We start from the raw sequence: 16723 nt of genomic DNA on the forward strand, positions 1-16723 counted from the left end.
GTCCAAACTCCTCATTTTAAAAAAAATGAGTCAGCCTTACAACTGCATATGAATCTAGGATGATCTCAAAATAAAAGGTTTAAGTGTATTTTTTAATGGAAAAATCAAAGTCTGGAGGAGAGTCTGGACTTGAACTCAGGACCATGGGGGTGGGTGATGGGCAGATGTCCTTCCTGGTAGTGCATGAGCTGCTGAAACCAGTTAATGAGGAAGGTGTGTGTGTGTAGAGAAGCAGTCCGTGTCTCTAAATCCTTTAGAGCAGGTGGAATGTACTATCTTCCCACAAGCTTCCCTGAAAGGCAGGTGGTATCACATCTTAAAAGGGGAAGGAAGGAGAGAAAAGCCAGGAGGGGCACCTGCCCACCCAGATTTTCACAGCTGAAGGTCCAAAATGAGAGCCTTGGGGTTCTGCAATGGGCAAATGGAATCAGCCCTCCCAGGCTTCCCGCCTCCCATGTGTAGTAAGGGTCTGCCTTCTTATGTCCTTTAAACACAGCTTCCCATAAGCCCCAGGCTAATTCTCCAATCAGTCAACATTTTTACCTGGTACCTCTCCAGAGTAAGGAATTCCAGGAAAAGCCCCTTCTTTGGTTGAACTTCTTAGAGAGACAAATGAAGGGAGGGGAGTGATCTCCTTCATTCGGGTATCCCAGGTGTTGGTGAGCAAAAGACAGCCAGGATGCAGAATTAAGATGATGGGCTTTCAAATCAGAAGAGTTGAGTTCAAATTTGAACTATTCCATTTATTAGCTGTGTGACCTTAGGCACGTCACTTAACTGCTCTGGGCCTTGGTTTTTTGTTTGTTTTTTTTTTAAGATTTTATTTATTTATTTGACAGAGAAATCACAAGTAGACGGAGAGGCAGGCAGAGAGAGAGAGAGAGAGAGGGAAGCAGGCTCCCTGCTGAGCAGAGAGCCCGATGTGGGACTCAATCCCAGGACCCCGAGATCATGACCTGAGCCGAAGGCAGCGGCTTAACCCACTGAGCCACCCAGGCGCCCCTGGGCCTTGGTTTTTCCACTTGACAAGGGTGATGAGAACGCCCAGCTAACAGGACCACGTGGGCAGTGTGGTTAAGCACCCCTTGCACATCACAAGGCCCTAAGCTCCTGGCATCAGAATCAAGTGATAAGTTTCCCATTGCTGGATTCTCTGTAGAACTCTTTTGACACCCAGCCAAGTTACCCCCTGCCAAGATTCCTGATCTAATTAAGTAGAGTCTTGTTTTAATATCAGCTTTGTTGAATACTAGAGACAATTAGGAAATTAAATCTGCCATGGAGAGAAAAATCATAATAAAACCCCCTGCAACCTGAAAGAAATTTTTTTTTTCATTAACTGCAGTTTCAGATTATTTATTCCCCTCGTTTTAGAGCAAACTGGAGTAGGTCTCTGTTATTTAGTTTAAACTGACAGAAGACGACAAAGATCATTGTGGAGCAGCGACTATAACAGAGCAAGGACTGGTACACGAGCTGGGCACCATCGTCCTTGAATTTATTCTTCTGAGAGCCCTTGGAGAGAAACATTATTATCCTTATCTTACGGAGAGGGCAATCAGGCTCAGAGAGGTTAAGTAACTTGCCCAGGGACACACAGCTAGTTAAGTGGCAGAGGTGGGACCTGATGTCAGGTCTCCCTTGACTCCAGAGCCCACATCCAGAGGTCCTGTTGGAGGACAAAACTAGGGGTGTCCCCTTGCATCTGCTGCACAGGCACAGGCGCGAGGCTGCTGCCCTGTCACTGCGCATTCACCAGCCACATCTGTGTCCCTTGGCCCTGACAGCCCCCTCGGTAGCACCCTCGGGACTCAGCGGAGGGGGTGGAGCCCCTGGAGAGCTCATCGTGAACTGGACGGTAAGCTGCAGGGACAGAGGCAGAACTGTGCCTCCAGCTCTCTGGAGGGACAAATCCTGTCCACCCACCCCCTGTCCCCACTCATCTCCAGATTGCACCGCATGTAGACAGGACCCAGACTGAGCCGCTGTGCAGCCCCGACTCCGGGTGAATGGCACCCCCTTCCCTCCCCTCGCATCTACTGCAGGAGAAAACTTGCCAAGGCCCCCGAACCCTGGGGCTGCCCCTCTTGGCCGAGGCTGGGGTGGGGGGCGGGGAGGCCGCGCAGGGAAACGCACGACGGCCCCTCGCCCACGCCACGCTCTCGCCCCCCAGCCCATGTCGCGGGAGTACCAGAACGGAGACGGCTTCGGCTACCTGCTGTCCTTCCGCAGGCAGGGCGGCAGCGGCTGGCAGACCGCCCGGGTGCCCGGCGCCGACGCCCAGCACTTCGTCTACAGCAACGACAGCGTCCGGCCCTACACGCCCTTCGAGGTCAAGATCCGCAGCTACAACCGCCGCGGGGAGGGGCCCGAGAGCCTCACGGCGCTGGTGTACTCGGCCGAGGAAGGTGGGCCACCTGTCCTGGGGTGTGTGGGGCAGGGCGCAGCCCACACCCCAGCTCAGTTCCACGTCAGGGTGGGGAGTACAGGACGGGACAAGGGGGCATCTGGCCTCATTCCCTGGCTACCCTGTCTCCCCACAGGCCTGGGGGAGGGGGAGGGGAGCTCCATGGGAAGAGGAGTGGCCTGGGGGAGGCTGTGGGAACCCCCAGGTGACCTTCTTCCAGGGCCCTGGGTTCTCAGAAATCCTAAGCAAGGGCAGGCCCCTGTTGGCAGCTTCTCTGCAGGACACGGGGAGGCCCTGGGGAATCCAAACCCCTTCTGTATTGGTCCCCAGAGCCCAGGGTGGCCCCTACCAAGGTCTGGGCCAAGGGGGTCTCCTCCTCAGAGATGAACGTGACCTGGGAACCTGTGCAGCAGGACACAAACGGCATCCTCCTGGGGTACGAGGTGAGCACTGCCCTGGGAAGGGGGGCTAGGGGCACCTCAGAGCTCACTAGTCACTCCTCCTGGGATTACTCATTCACTGAGGTGGGGGACTGCTGTCGTCGTGCAGCCCTGGGGAGGTAGCCTGAGCCAAGCCCCTCCCCAGGTCGAGAGCGAAAGACTGACCTGTGGATAGACTTGAAGTTCAGTGCTTGCCTAGAGCCAGCCCTGGAAGCTGGGAGAGCCGCACAGGTTCCGGAAGGGACATAGCCTGGCCCTTTCACACCAGAGCCCAGTTAGCTAGCATCGTCAGCCTGCAGAGGAGAGCATGGTCCCCTCCTCGTGCCCGTTGGTCGTCCTGTCCCTGGGAATGGTGGGCCCAGCAGTTTCTGGCCTGAGCTCTGAGCCCCCAGTGACTTCATGCTGGAGCACCTTGTGGAGTGGACAGAGAGCAAGAGGGAGCAGTAGGAAGGGCAAGAAGGGAAAGGAAGAAATGTCACCGCCTAGGGGGAAGGATCAGGCGAGCGTAAGGGCAAGTCTGGACGTTCCATTCCAGCAGCCTTAGCTCTGGGTCTGAGCGCAGTGGGACAGGCAAGCTGCACTGAGGAGGTAACACCACCAAAGTGTCCTTCTTGTGGATGAATATGTAACCAGTCCTGCTAATATGATGATGGTTTGCGTCTTTACCCGGCAGCCGTCATCAGCTCGCCGGTGGGGGCGGGGACTGCTTTGCAAGTACAGACACTCGTTTCCTTTGCTTCAGCACAGCCCCCCGGGATCCTGGAGAGAACTCAGTGGGGTTGGGTTTCTCCAGCCCCCCACCCCCGGGAGGAGTCTGTACCCAGCCCCATGCGTCTCCTGTCCCCTCGCCGCCTCATCCCACCCAAGTCTCCACACTGCCCCTGGACCAGGCTCTCTGTGGCTGCCGAAAAGGCAGCAGCCCCCTCCTCCGTCCGCCTTAGCTCGCTTCCCTGGCACTTCTTTCTCCTCTCAAGGAAGAAGAGAGGCTGGGAGCCTTCTGAGTGGGTGTGAGTCCAGTGGTCAGATGGTCCTTCTTACCCAAGGTCACCTCCTCTTGGTCCTCGGGTGCTTTGCCTCCCAGTCTGCGGTAGTAACATCCCCTCACTGATCTTGCTGTTTGTCCAGAGGCTGCTAATGATAGTGGGAAGCACGTGGCCCTGCTGTCTTGGAGCACGTGGCCCAGTGTCCATGTTATGAGACCTGAGACTGAGTCATGAGGACCAGAGGGAGCAGGAGAGGAACAGAATGTCGGTGGTCAGGGCCAGGGTCAGGGTCCCCCCCCTCCGAGGTGGGGGCTTGGCTGCTGATCCTACGGGTTCCCCTTGCCCCCTCCAGATCCGCTACTGGAAGGCCGGGGACAAGGAAGCAGCCGCCGACCGCGTGAGGACCGCGGGGCTGGACACCAGTGCCCGAGTCACTGGCCTGCACCCCAACACCAAGTACCACGTGACCGTGCGGGCCTACAACCGGGCAGGCACTGGGCCCGCCAGCCCTTCTGCCAATGCCACCACCATGAAGCCCCGTGAGTCTCTCCCGAGGGTGGGAGCACCTCTAGGACCACCCACTCCCGGGTGAAAAGACCAATGTTCTAGGCCACAAGCCCGGGCCTGGACAGAAACAAGGCAGCAAGACTAATGAGATTAGGGGCATGTGGGTGGCTCTGTCGGCTAAGCGTCTGCCTTTGGCTCAGGTCATGATCCCAAAGTCCGGGGATCAAGCCTCGCATTGGGGTCCTTGCCTATCAGGGAGCCTGCTTTTCCTCTGCCCCTCCTCCCACTCAGGCTCCCGTTCTTTCTCTAAATAAATAAATCTTTAAAAAAAAAAAAAGAAGAAGAAAACTAATGTAAATAGGGCGAGCATGGGGCGCCTGGGTGGTTCCGTGGGTTCAAGCCTCTGCTTTCGGCTCAGGTCATGATCTCAGGGTCCTGGGATCGAGCCCCGCATCGGGCTCTCTGCTCAGCGGGGAGCCTGCTTCCTCCTCTCTCTCTGCCTGCCTCTCTGCCTGCTTGTGATCTGTCTCTCTGTCAAATAAATAAAATCTAAAAAAAAAAAAAAAAAATAGGGAGAGCTCATGGGCTCTGAAGCATCTCTCTTCTCCAGCCTTTGGAGTTTCCTGAAGTTTGTTTCTTAGGCAGCTGTGATGGAATGTTCTGGGTGTAATGGCTGCAGGCCGACTCATAGAAAAAGACTGGCTAAGGCAAGGGGGTGGCTGGGGAGGAAACACTGGGAACATTTCTCAGTCTTCTCCCTCCTCCCGCAGCTCCACAGCGCCCTCCTGGCAACATCTCGTGGACTTTCTCAAGCTCCAGTCTTAGCATCAAGTGGGATCCTGTGGTTCCTCTCCGAAATGAGTCTGCGGTCACGGGCTATAAGGTAAGGGAAGGGCTCCAGCAGGCACGGAGTGGCCGGGCCCTGGGCCTCTGCGTTTCCCGCGGCCACAGGGAGCTGCAGTGTGGAGCAAGTCCGAGTCCGACGGAAGCAGAATTTGGGGTTGTTGGCGCCAAAAGATACAGAGAGCTTGTAGCAGAGACAGAAGGGGGCTGAAGGAAGGATGGCGGGAAGGCAGGGCTCGAGGGGCCTAGGTGAAGTCCGAGGGTCCTTCCAGCCCTAAGGAGTCTGCAAAGATGGCTCAGCTCCTTGCAACCTGTCCTCCCTCTAATGAGGAGTTTATTTAAGGGTCTGCTCCCGGTCAACAGGTAACGGGAAGGGTGAGGACCAGCACTGAATGGGCACGTCCCGGTGCCCAGAGCTGGGGAAGAGAGAAGAACCAGCCGGTGTGAGTAAGCTCTACCTTGGCTGCCCTCCTCCCCACAGATGCTGTACCAGAACGACTTACACCCGACTCCCACGCTCCATGTCACCAGCAGGAACTGGATAGACATTGCCATTCCGGAAGACATTGGTCATGCCCTGGTGCAGATTCGGACCACAGGGCCTGGAGGAGATGGGATCCCAGCGGAAGTCCACATCGTGAGGAATGGAGGTGCTGGCTCTCCCCCACCTTATTCCCCAGGAGAATCAGGGTCCATGCAGATGCCTGATGAAGGAACCATTCCCACACAAACCAACCCCAACTCAGCCAGACCCCCAGGGCACAGGGGAAGGTGGGCAGGAACCGAGTGTAACCGAGTCCCAGGAACCGAGTGTAACCGAGTCCCAGCACTGTGCCACCCCCTGCCATCCCCCCCGCCCCCACGTCCCTGAGGGCCAGGGAGGAGCGAACGCCCTTCACCGGGTACAGAGCCAGTCTTTAGACCACAGAAGCAAAGGTCTTACAAAATCCTGTGGATCCTGTCCTGGGGGTGGGGCAGGGACAGGCTGGCCCCAAGCCCAGCGGACACAGCCCCACTTTTCCACCTGCTGGTTTCAGGCACAAGCATGATGGTGGAGAACTCTGCAATCAGCCCGACCCCACATCCCGGCACCATCCTTGCCCCGTCGATGGCGATGCTGGTCCTCGTAGGCTACCTGGAGCTCTGATCTTGGCACCCTTCCCTCTCCGCCACAGCCGGACCCCCGCCTCTGACAGACACAGCCAGCTGGCCCTGGCCCTGCCTGATGCCAAGGTGGCCCAACACTGTGCCTGAGAATGGCTGGCTTTCAGTACCTACTTTAAACAGTGCCCTTTTTTGTAGGAGGTAGGATATTTCATATTCTGCCGCAGGATAGAACCTGTGCAAGGATTTTTTTTTCTTTAAATCAAAAGACGCCAGGCAGTAACTTCCATGATGATACTGAACCCTACGCCTGGGCCCTCTGGGGCGCCTGGACAGAAGGAACAGGCCCATGGGAAGAAGGGGATTTGAAACCACGTATCGGCACATTGGGGAAGATGGCGCTCCTGTCCCGCAGATGGACTCCGCCACCTGAGCAGAGTGCTTGGCCCAGTGGGAAGACACCAATGGGCCACAGTAGGACAGAGCATAAACATCAATGTCCCTCAGTATAAGGATAGAGCCAGACCCAGGACCAAGAACTCCCCTACTTTCCCAAGGGGCTGTACAGCTGGACCCTGACATTGTCTTCAATGCCCCTAGGGGCCCCTGCCACGTACCCAGGTGGCTGAAAACCAGTGCCCCAAAGTCCAAGGCCAGGAGCCTGAGTCCCTACAGCTCTGGGGAAGGGTCCTCCAGACTGCCAAGGGTGGGAGCTCAAAGGGGTTGAGAAGCTGGGACACTGGGTAGAAAGGGGCACCAGACTTGGCCTGAGGCACAGCCCAAAGGCAGGTGACGCTGCTGTCTTAGCCAACACTGCCAACCTGATCCTGTCACCCCCAGAGTGACAGAAGCCACCACTGGTGGCCGAGTGCAAAAGGGCTTATCTTGGGGAGGTCCCCCACTCCACCAAGACCCATCCTGCACGGCCCCTCCAGGGTGTGGGCAGGAGCCGGGAGACAGGGCTCACGCGCCCACCCTCTTCCTCCTGCTCAGCCTGCAGGCTTCGGGCCGCCACTCTCCAGCACCGACTCCCGCAAGCCTGGGACAGGAAGGTGGCATCTGTTCTATGCGTTCTGCAGTCGGGAGTCTTCTGAGAAGGGCAAAGGATACCTACGGCCCTGCCTGCTCCCAGGGATGCCCTGGGCCACCTGGCCAGACCTGACCCCCAGCTGCCTCCGACTGCTCTTTTGCATTTCCCCAGGAGAAAAAGGCATTAATAAATCACGCGCTCTGGGTCCATTCCCAATCATAGGACATCAGAGCTGGAGGGGGCTTTCGAGCTAGACCTGCCCCAGCCCCTCACTTTACAGACGAGGAAACGGAAGGGTCAGGGACCTCCCAAGGTCACACAGCCTGTCCTACCTTCCTATTCCGAGCTGTCTGTCCAGAGGAAGGGGGCAGCTCTGAATGGCTACGGCCTGGTTAAGAAGGTCTTAAGAAGGGCAGGGAGCTATGAGGATGTCCAGGTGGGTGATCGTGGGGTGACTGGCATGGCTGGGTCCTTCACCAGGAGGCAACGATCCTTCGCCTTCTAGGCCAAGCTCCTGCCAGGCCCTGGACATGCGGTGCTGGCTTGAGGCCTCCTGCTGCCCTTACCCTTGTTCCAAGTAAAGGGGCCAAAGCAAGGACAGGGATTCCCCAAATCCAGGCAGCAGTGATGGCACAACCAGGAAACCTCCAAAAGCCCACGCTCTAACAGGTAGCCCTTCACATCCGGGAGCAGCGGGACAGGCATCTCATAAGGGACAGACCCGTGGAGGACCCCAGAGCCTGGCTTCTGTAGTTTACAGTTAGAGCTCTATTTTGTTATGGGTTTTTAACTTTTAAGTCCTGCTCTATTTTCCTGGGCAGGTTTCTGTTGATGTTTACCCGCTACGATTTTTTAAAAACGTTAGCTCACACCCCTTGTCCGGGCTACCGCTGCACCCACCATCCCGCCCCTGGCCCCGGGCCTGGAGCCCCTGAGCCGCTGACCAAACCCTCCGCACCTGCTCCTGTCCTTCTGCCCCCTCCCCCCGCGAGGTGCTGGGGGCTCAGCTAAGTGACCGCACTCTGAACGCAGAGACCCCTTCCTGGCCCCCAGTTCCATCAGAAAGGGGATGCCGAGGGTAAAAATCAGCCTTCCTCCGAGGCTTAGCTGAGGCTTTCCTCACTGCCTGGGGCTGTGGCAGGGGAAGCAGGGGGACAGGATGTGTAGCTGCTGGCGGGAAGGCTGAGCCAGCACAGGGCTTCACCGGGAGCGGGACGCTGATGTTCCTGAGCTTGCTTGAGGCAAAAGACACTGGCAAGTGAGAACCTTCGTTCTAATGAGGCCCCTTGGCAAAGGAGAGGAGAGCAGACTGTCTGGAAAACCTAGCAAGGGCTTTTAACTAGAAAACTCAGCCCAGAACTTGCCAGGGGTATGAGAGCTGTGCCGAAACTCGTGTGCCGGCAACCTCAGGTGTCAGGCCGGGGACGGATGCAGGTCCAGCGAGACAGAGGGTGACTGGAGGCCATGCAAGTGTATAAAACAGAACAGTCCTCGGCTGAGGTGGCTTTATACAGAAGAGCCCCTGCCTGCCCGGGGGGCGGGGGGGCCTCTGATTTCCACCTTCTCTGCTCGCTCGGGCTGAGTCTTGCGCCTGCTGTGGTCAGTACTTGATTCTGGATCTCTCCTCTCCCACTGACCAAGCCTGGGAGGAGGCGACAACAGGAAGAGCCACAGACAAGTACTGCACTGCACAGCTTAGTGGCCAGTAAGTGCCTTGAGGACTAGGGACAGAGACAGCCTGCAGACACCTCAGGGCCGTGGGGGACAGTCTCTCTGTTCTGCATACGTTCAGGCTCAGCCTGCAGGGCCCTCTGCCCCCTGGTCTTGGCTACTTGGTCCCCGTTGCTCTAACAGTCTCGATGTAAACCTCACCCTCAAAGGGACAGGATCTCTCTCCTGCTAGGGGCTTGGGGGCGAGCAAGGTCAGGTTATCCATTCCCATTCAGGCCGCCAAATGGCAGAGATGGGCCAGGAAACAGGAAAGGCCACGAGGAGGGGCTCTTTTTGTTTTGATAGAAATAACAGGAGAACCTGAGGTCAGACATCAGGAAGAGCGGCTGTAACAAGAGCCCGGGATGAGGGATGGAGAGGCTGCTCCCTTTCCTAGGGAAACGCTGGGGAATTCTGACGGCTGTCGATCTGGGGTCTGGGCCCGCTGAAGTCTGGAGGGTGAGCGGATGCCCTTGAGCGTCCTTCCAGGACCACGATTCTGAGGTCAGCTCAGGAAGAGTCTTGGCACTCCGTCCTGCTTCGGCCCAGTCCCGGAGGGGTAATGACCCCAGTCACCGTCACGAAGCATGTTCTCAGCAGCCCCAGGGGCCACGGAGGCTCCTCGAGGCAAGAATCCCAGCTGGCTAAGGATGTTTCACTGCCTTATCTCCTCCCCACCTAGAGGACTCTTTTCTCTCCCGGGCTGGAGGGGTGGGCTAGCGCTGCCAGACGAGCATTAGCCTCAAACCTGGTTCCGAGGCCCGGGTGTGGTGCCCTGTTTCCCAAGGTCAGACCTAAGCTGGGTGTTGTCGTGGGATGCAAGAGGTTGCTGGAGAGGCCCCTGGAGGGGTGTGAGGGATTAGGTGGGCAATTGTACGGCACTTCTAGAAGCTCCATGGAAAGAGGTGTCCGGTAACTGTATATAGGGCTGTAGGCTTTGAGAAGGCAGGAGAGTAAAGGGAAACTGGAGCAGGGAGGAAAGATAGGCCAGAGAACTGCCCCGAGCCCCAGGGAGCCTAGCGCCCTCCGATGGGGTACACCCTGGCTCGGCCCCCAGACTCCCAACTTACCCAACCCCATCCAGGGCCTGCAGAATTAGGCTCACGGCTGGGCGAGGGCTAGGGCTCCATCAGACCCTCCTGACCAGACCCCGTCTTTGTTGGATGGGAACCACTTTGGCCAGCCTGTTGTTCGCCTCTCTTGTACATGTTGTGACGGTAGTTATTTATTGGCTCTGGTAGCGGCAGTGCTTAAATAAAGATGATTTCTCAGCGTGCTGGGGCAGCTGGCTCCTGCCGCGTGTGGGTCTTTATCGTCCGGCTAGAGCCCACGGCCTGTCCTGTTCTCTAACCCAGGCTGTGGCCGATGCCCGCCCCCTTCACACAGTCAGCTCCAGGGAAGTCCCAGCCACTGTCCCCTGCTGCGTCGTGCCGGCCTGGGAGGGGGAAGCATGAGGCCGTGGGAGAGTAAAGCGGGCCACGCAGGCCAGAAGCAGGCCTGTACCAGCCCATGCTGCCTTCACCTGCCACCGGGCGTAAACGGTGTTCATGGACGGCACCTCTTCAGGCTTCCCTGGTTGTTAAGACATCTGACAGCAGTGACTCAATGGTACCAAAGGGAAGCCCTCCTCCCGCGGGCACACAGTGACTGACCCCCACCTAGCAAGAAGGTGCCTCTCGTCTCCGCTCTCAGCAGCCAAGAGGATGGGGATTCCTACTCCCATTTGACAGCTGCAGCGACCTCTCCTGCATTCAACAAACACTCGTCGCGGACATACGTGCACAGCGACACACATGCACACAGACAGCCCTGTGAGTGTTTGAGTTCTTCGGTGCAGAGCGGGCAGGGCTCCGTGTCCAGGAAGACGGTGACGAAGGCGAGCAGAGCCCCTGCCCTCAGTGCTCAGCAGCAGCCGCCCAGGCCCACGGGGATCCCCCCCAGGGTGGGGGGCGGCTCGGGTAGCAGGACAATAGGCTAATTCCTTCCCCCTTGGGAGCACTGGCCAGTCTAGAACCCAAATTTTACTCAGCATGTCCTTGACCCTCCCTCCAGAGGCAGACCCAGAATTCAATGAACTGAACGGAGTTCTTGTCTTTACTGACACATCGGAGGGTTTGGTTTTTATTTCCCCCCTTTTCTGTTCAATCCCTTCACATTCGAGAGTCAAAATTTACGAGCCCCCAGCACAGAGGGCTGTGATCCCAGAGCTGCACAGTCTCCCATCCCATGCGTCCCTGCTGGCTTGCCCCACGTATCAGACCAGCTCCGTGGCTCCTCGTGGGTCTGGCTCTTCAGCTGGAAAATGCACTGAGTGCCACAGTGCCTCCCTTCAGCTGGAAAATGCACGGAGTGCCTCCCCAGCCACACTGCACTGAGTTCATTAGATCAAAGATACTGTTTATCATCAAGACTAGCAAGCTCTCTCCCGCGTGCTTGAGCAAAGCGCCCTGTGCTGCACTGAGGTCCTTGGTGACCTCTGCCCCCTCCTGTCCGGTCCCTCACAGCATGCAGCATCCCTCCAGGCACAGCACTGCTCCCATCGGACCCTCCCATTCACGGGAGTCCGCTTGTCTGCTCCACTACGCGGTCGACAACAGAACCGGGTCCAGAATCCGGGTCTGCTGAAACCCAGCCCCTCTGAGTTGGGGGGATGGGGGAAAGAATGTGTGGAAAATCTAAGATCTCTCCAAAATAAGATTAGTCGTTAATTGTAAACTACGCATGGGCCGAGGCCAGTGGTCCTCCACCTCCACTCTCTAGCAGAATTACCTACAGAACTTCTGAAACACAGAGACACTTGGAGCAGATTTATGTGGATCTGGGACACTGAAAGGGCCTAACAGTATGACTCCCTGGCGGCGGCGAGCACACTTGCCTCCCGAATGCTACTCCCCACACTAAAAAGGGAACTCAGAAGCCCTTGGAGAAACTGCAGGTTTGGGTTTGGAGAAAACAAAGTCCCAATGTGGATGTGAGATGTCTTGTTCTAGAAAGCAAGGACATGATCCAGGTCAAGCGGGGCCACAGAGGAAGGACAAGAGCTAGCTTGAAGGGCTCTCACCAGCCCAAACTGGAGACGATTTCAGCATCAAATGTAGGACAACAGGCATGGATTATACATGATTTGCTGAAAAAGATAATCCATGGAGATCACACAAACAACAAGGGCAGCTCTTTTATAGAAAAGACGCAGGCTAATGACCAGAGCAGGGCACATTAGCATCGCCATTCTACAGCCCCCACCCCCCCGGCAGGCAATACACAAGATCATGAATGGATCCTAAGGCATTAGTGATTATTAGGAATGTCACAAAGTACCCCCCCAACAAATGACTAATTACAGAGGAAAAAATATACACCTTTGCAGAGACCTAGCAGTCGGCACCTTAACTAAATCATCACACTTATCAGGAGCAAGCCAGCCCAACGCCAGGTGCCTGAGGCTATGCAGGGAGCACACACCGTCTGTGGGGGGCTGTGGTCAAACTCTGGAAGATCTGTTCCTCAGGAACCTACTCATGTGACCATGACAAACCTGGCTCATGGGTCTCTACCCAAGACAACCAGCTTGATTCTTCAATAAAATCAATGTCAGGAACAACAACAAAATGCAGGTGGTCTCTTGTAAAATAAGACTCAAGAGAAACCACCAAACGTGGTCTGTGAAGCTTCCCTTGATCCTGGATCAACAATGAACAGGCGCTAAGATTTCAGAAGCCATGAAGATGAGGTATCAACCATAACTAAGATTAGGGGCCTGTTAATTTTCTCAGGTGGGATGGAGACACGGTAGTCCCACAGGAGAACGTCTTTGTTAGCAGACGCATATATGATTTCGGAGTAAAGGCTCACAAAGTCTGGGACTAACTCACAAGTGGTTCAGTAAAGTCAGCATCAGTAAAGTCAGATAAACGTAGAAAAACATTCACAATTGGTGAGTTTAAGTAGAGAATCTATGGGTCGTCATCAAATTTTTCTTTCCACTTCTCTATGGGGTTGAAATTATTTTAACTTTTTTTTTTTTTTTTAAGATTTATTTATTTGACAGACAGAGGTCACAAGGAAGCAGAGTGGCAGGCAGAGAGAGAGAGAGGGAAGCAGGCTCCCTGCTGAGCAGAAGGCCGGATACAGGACTCCATCCCAGGACCCTGAGATCATGACCTGAGCCAAAGGCAGAGGCTTTAACTCACTGAGGCACCCAGGAGCCCCTATTTTAACTTTTTTAAAAATTAAGCTCTACGCCCAACATGGGGGACCGAACTCACAATCCTGAGATCAAGAGTCACAAGTTCTGCCAACTGAGCCAGTCACGCACCCTTGAAATTATATTTAACGGTAGACCAAAACACAGCCATCAGCCACAATTCAAAGTGATCCTATTAGCATCCTTGGAATTGGGGTTCAGGCATCTCATTCTTCAAAAGCTCATCCGGGTTGATTCAGACACACAGCTAGAGAAGACAACCGCTAGTCCAAGTCCTCTCGTCCACTGCCACATGTGCAGCTGGAGGAAAGTGAGGGGGAAGAAATGCTCCAATTCTCTCACAATTAGCTCAGCTGGTGGCCAAGAGCCTTTGCCCCGACAACCCCACAAGCCGATTATCTCACACAGTCTGAATGGCCTCTGTGGGTCTCGGGATTGATTTCCTATGGAGGTAGGAAGGTCTTAGTCCTTCCTTTGGTGGCCTTGGCGGCTCTAAGAAACCAACACACTTGAATTCTCTAGGAACACACACTTGTGGGCACTGGAAGAGCGAGGAGAGGAGGGAGCAAGTCCAGGAACCGTCGGGGGAAAGCTACCGCACGGAGAATCCAGTGCTCCACCAGGGATCGGCTTAACGCTGAACACAGATGGTTTGCCCAGGGATTACAGAAGGGGCAACTTGAAACATTTAGTGACCGTTAACATACCCAGGTCAGATGCCTTGGCTCTGCCACATGAGGACATACGTCCTTCTCCAAAGCAATGTGGGCCATGTCTGTTCTGAGAAGTCGGAGGAAAAGGAAAGCTGGACTGATCAGGGGGCCACTCACACAGTTGGAAGAGATTTTTAACTAAAGAACAGAGGTGGTGAGGTCTGCAGGCAGCTACTGTGAATGATTTTTATTGAAGAGGAGAAGAAGGTTTCCACTAGGAAAGCTGTTTACATGTCCTTCTACAAGATTACACAGCTCAGAAGAAGGGTCGGAGGCGGAGAGGCATCAAGTTGTGAGAGGTAGTGAATGCAAGCTTGGAAGCCAGAACTCTCCCCAGGAGCAGCGGCGGGGCCTAGGGTTAGGCTTCTTGGGGGCCCAGTGGCAGGAAGATCAGGAAGAGATCCCTCTGGAACGTTGCCCAGCGCACTCCCATGACGTTGCCCCTCTCCATGTGCCCCACTCTTGGGGCAGTGGAAGCCCTCCCTCCTAGCCAGGCCACAATCAGACCGCCAGATATTCCTTTAAAAAGCTAGCCTGGCTTCCTAAACTGGTCCGGGTTCTTGGACAGCCAGCCTTTCCAGAGGAAGGCTTTGAAGGACTCGAGGCCGTCACTGCCATGCATCAGCCTCAGCCCGCTGCCCAGGGCAATGACCAGCAACACGCCACCTACCACTCCACTGGAGATTCCTATTCCCAAGGCTATGGCCACCTTCTCTTCCCACAGTGGGTGCTGAGGCTTAGAACTGTTGTCCAGATTCACTTCCAGGCCCTGATCGACTAACTTCTGATTCTCGGTAAGGGACTGATGGAAATCCAGGTTCACCAAGTGAGGGGGAAGGACCCGCAGCCCGAAATAGAGCCTCTTGACAAATTTCAAGTTCCTTAACAGCTGCACATCGCACCGGTATGTCCCAGAATCATACTCCTGAATAGACTCAAACTTCAGCAAGTGCGAGTTGGCCCGGAAGGGTCTGAAGATTTCATCGTCAGTTGAGATGATGCCGCGAGCCAGCCTCCAGGTGAACCGGAAAGCCTCCTTCCCCACCTGCAGGATGTCTGAACTCAGGCAGCTGAGCTCGAACGCCTTCCCTCTGCTGGTGGTGAAGTGCAGCATCCCACAGATCCAGTTCATCAAACACTCCACACGCCGAGACACACACTTCCTTCTCGCGCCATCAGGGCCCACCTCGCAGACCGTCTCTTCCTTATAGCCAAGGCCACAGGTGACTGTGCAGGTGGTGGCACTGACAATAACCCGCCCCACGGCTTGCTGAAGTTGCTTTGGGATGGCCAGTGTTTTCGGTGAAGTCACCACCAAAGGCCAACCAAAGGCCAACACCAGGCTCCCAAGGAGGAAACCAGCGGCCGAGGTCCTCATGTCTCCCCACCGTCAGCCGGCACCCGAGCTGTCCCCGGCGAATCCTCTACATCCTCACTCCGTTCCTTTGACGCAGGATCTCCCTCAACATCAAAAGATGGGCTGCACCTGTGGTCAAGGACACGCTGCGACTCGATCGACACGGGTCCAGTCCTTATGAACAGGCGAGGCCACAAGGCAGAGGAAAAAGTCACCACGTTGCTGCTTTACCAGCTCTTGCTCGCCGGTGCCCACCTCTCCAGTCTTCATTCTGTCCACGCCCTTACATGACTTAAACCCACCCTCTTGGGAAGACAAAGATGAAGAGACTTCAGCTTCTGCAGTGAAGGTCCAAATTACCTCGAATGCATCGCGAAGCTACTCCTCCTCACCCCACCCCTCCTCTACGAACATGGGATCCAAATTAAAGAGCTTCAAAACCCCAATTAAATCTGACCCAGAAATCAAATACCAGGTCTAAAAAAATAAATAAAAGAGGATGACCTTACATTAAGTTATTACTGACTTTAAAGGCTCCTAAACCTTCTGTAAAAAAGGATTAAGAACTCTGGACTGGGAGGCAAGCAAACGAGTGATCCTTCCCGAATTTCTATTTCTATTTTCTCCTTTGTAAATTAAGACCGCCTGCGCTACTTCAGGGGGGTCACTTTGGGCAATAAATGATAAACTGTACATGAAAACACTTGGTAAAGTGTGAAACTCTGTTCATGGGTAAGGAATTTTAAATAGAAATGAAAATTCACGGAAACAAGGACCAAGCTGCCCTTTTAGAATCCGAATGTTTATGGGCAAGACGGGCAATCCCGAATACAGCCCTCTCCCATTCTAGACACTCTTCCTTCACAAGGGCACTGAGGTATTTTTGGGGGGAAGGGATACATAACCCTGCCCACCTCGTGGCCTACTCCCTTACCTCCACAGAACACAGGAGCACATCACTCACTTGGGTCAAGGTTGCTATGAAACAGCTATGACCTCAAAGACGGATTATTAGGCTCAGAGCAAACCAAACCAAAACTGAGTGGTAGACACTTAGATGTGACAATGATTAAAACCAAAGACTTTTTTTTTTTTTTTTTTAAAAACCAAAGACTTAAATAGACTTTATGAGTTTGAAAGTAATTTAATCTAGGGGAAAAAAAGTCAAATAAAGAATACTTACACTTTAAGGAAGGGCCTTGGAAGGGAGGCATGCCCTCGCATGTGTTTCCCCCAGCTTCGTGGCCTCTACTGTGTACTTACACACACCAATGGAGTTAAAGAACTGAGAGAGAGCATTCCTAGATGATCTTTGTGATTTAACACCAACTCTTTGCTTGAATCACTTATTTATAGTCTTGTCCAGAGGCAGAACTCTACACTCCCCAAGCACCCCCTATCCCTCCTGGGTCTGCATCTCTGCAC

General features: G+C 54.9%; 2 protein-coding genes across 3 annotated transcripts in view; one reads left to right on the top strand and one right to left on the bottom strand.

Annotated features, from left to right (window-relative positions):
* CNTN2 (contactin 2) overlaps positions 1-10300 on the top strand; it is a 33061-nt gene extending 22761 nt beyond the window's left edge. Inside the window, exons 17-23 of one of the 2 annotated variants that reach the window (XM_004756420.3) lie at positions 1788-1858; positions 2174-2408; positions 2738-2850; positions 4183-4369; positions 5108-5220; positions 5662-5830; positions 6218-10300. In XM_004756420.3, coding sequence (XP_004756477.2) covers positions 1788-1858; positions 2174-2408; positions 2738-2850; positions 4183-4369; positions 5108-5220; positions 5662-5830; positions 6218-6327 — 998 coding nt within the window. In that variant the 3' untranslated portion in view covers positions 6328-10300. Of the gene's footprint in view, positions 1-1787; positions 1859-2173; positions 2409-2737; positions 2851-4182; positions 4370-5107; positions 5221-5661; positions 5831-6217 lie in introns of those variants that run through there. The other variant, XR_199718.3, reaches the window with a different exon arrangement.
* A 2985-nt stretch (positions 10301-13285) lies between these two features.
* On the bottom strand, positions 13286-16709 carry TMEM81 (transmembrane protein 81). Its single transcript, XM_004756421.3, has one exon. The coding sequence runs from the start codon at positions 15317-15319 to the stop codon at positions 14471-14473; it is 849 nt and encodes a 282-aa protein (XP_004756478.1). The 5' UTR covers positions 15320-16709; the 3' UTR covers positions 13286-14470.
* Positions 16710-16723: the final 14 nt, after the last annotated feature.

The sequence above is a fragment of the Mustela putorius genome, unplaced genomic scaffold (genome assembly GCF_011764305.1).
Source record: "Mustela putorius furo isolate JIRA1106 unplaced genomic scaffold, ASM1176430v1.1 tig00000508_pilon_pilon_pilon, whole genome shotgun sequence".
NCBI classification, from domain to species: Eukaryota; Metazoa; Chordata; class Mammalia; order Carnivora; family Mustelidae; genus Mustela; species Mustela putorius.

Excerpts from the sequence above, each read along its gene's own strand:
- TMEM81 (XM_004756421.3), bottom strand. The coding sequence starts at position 15,319 with ATGAGGACCTCGGCCGCTGGTTTCCTCCTTGGGAGCCTGGTGTTGGCC.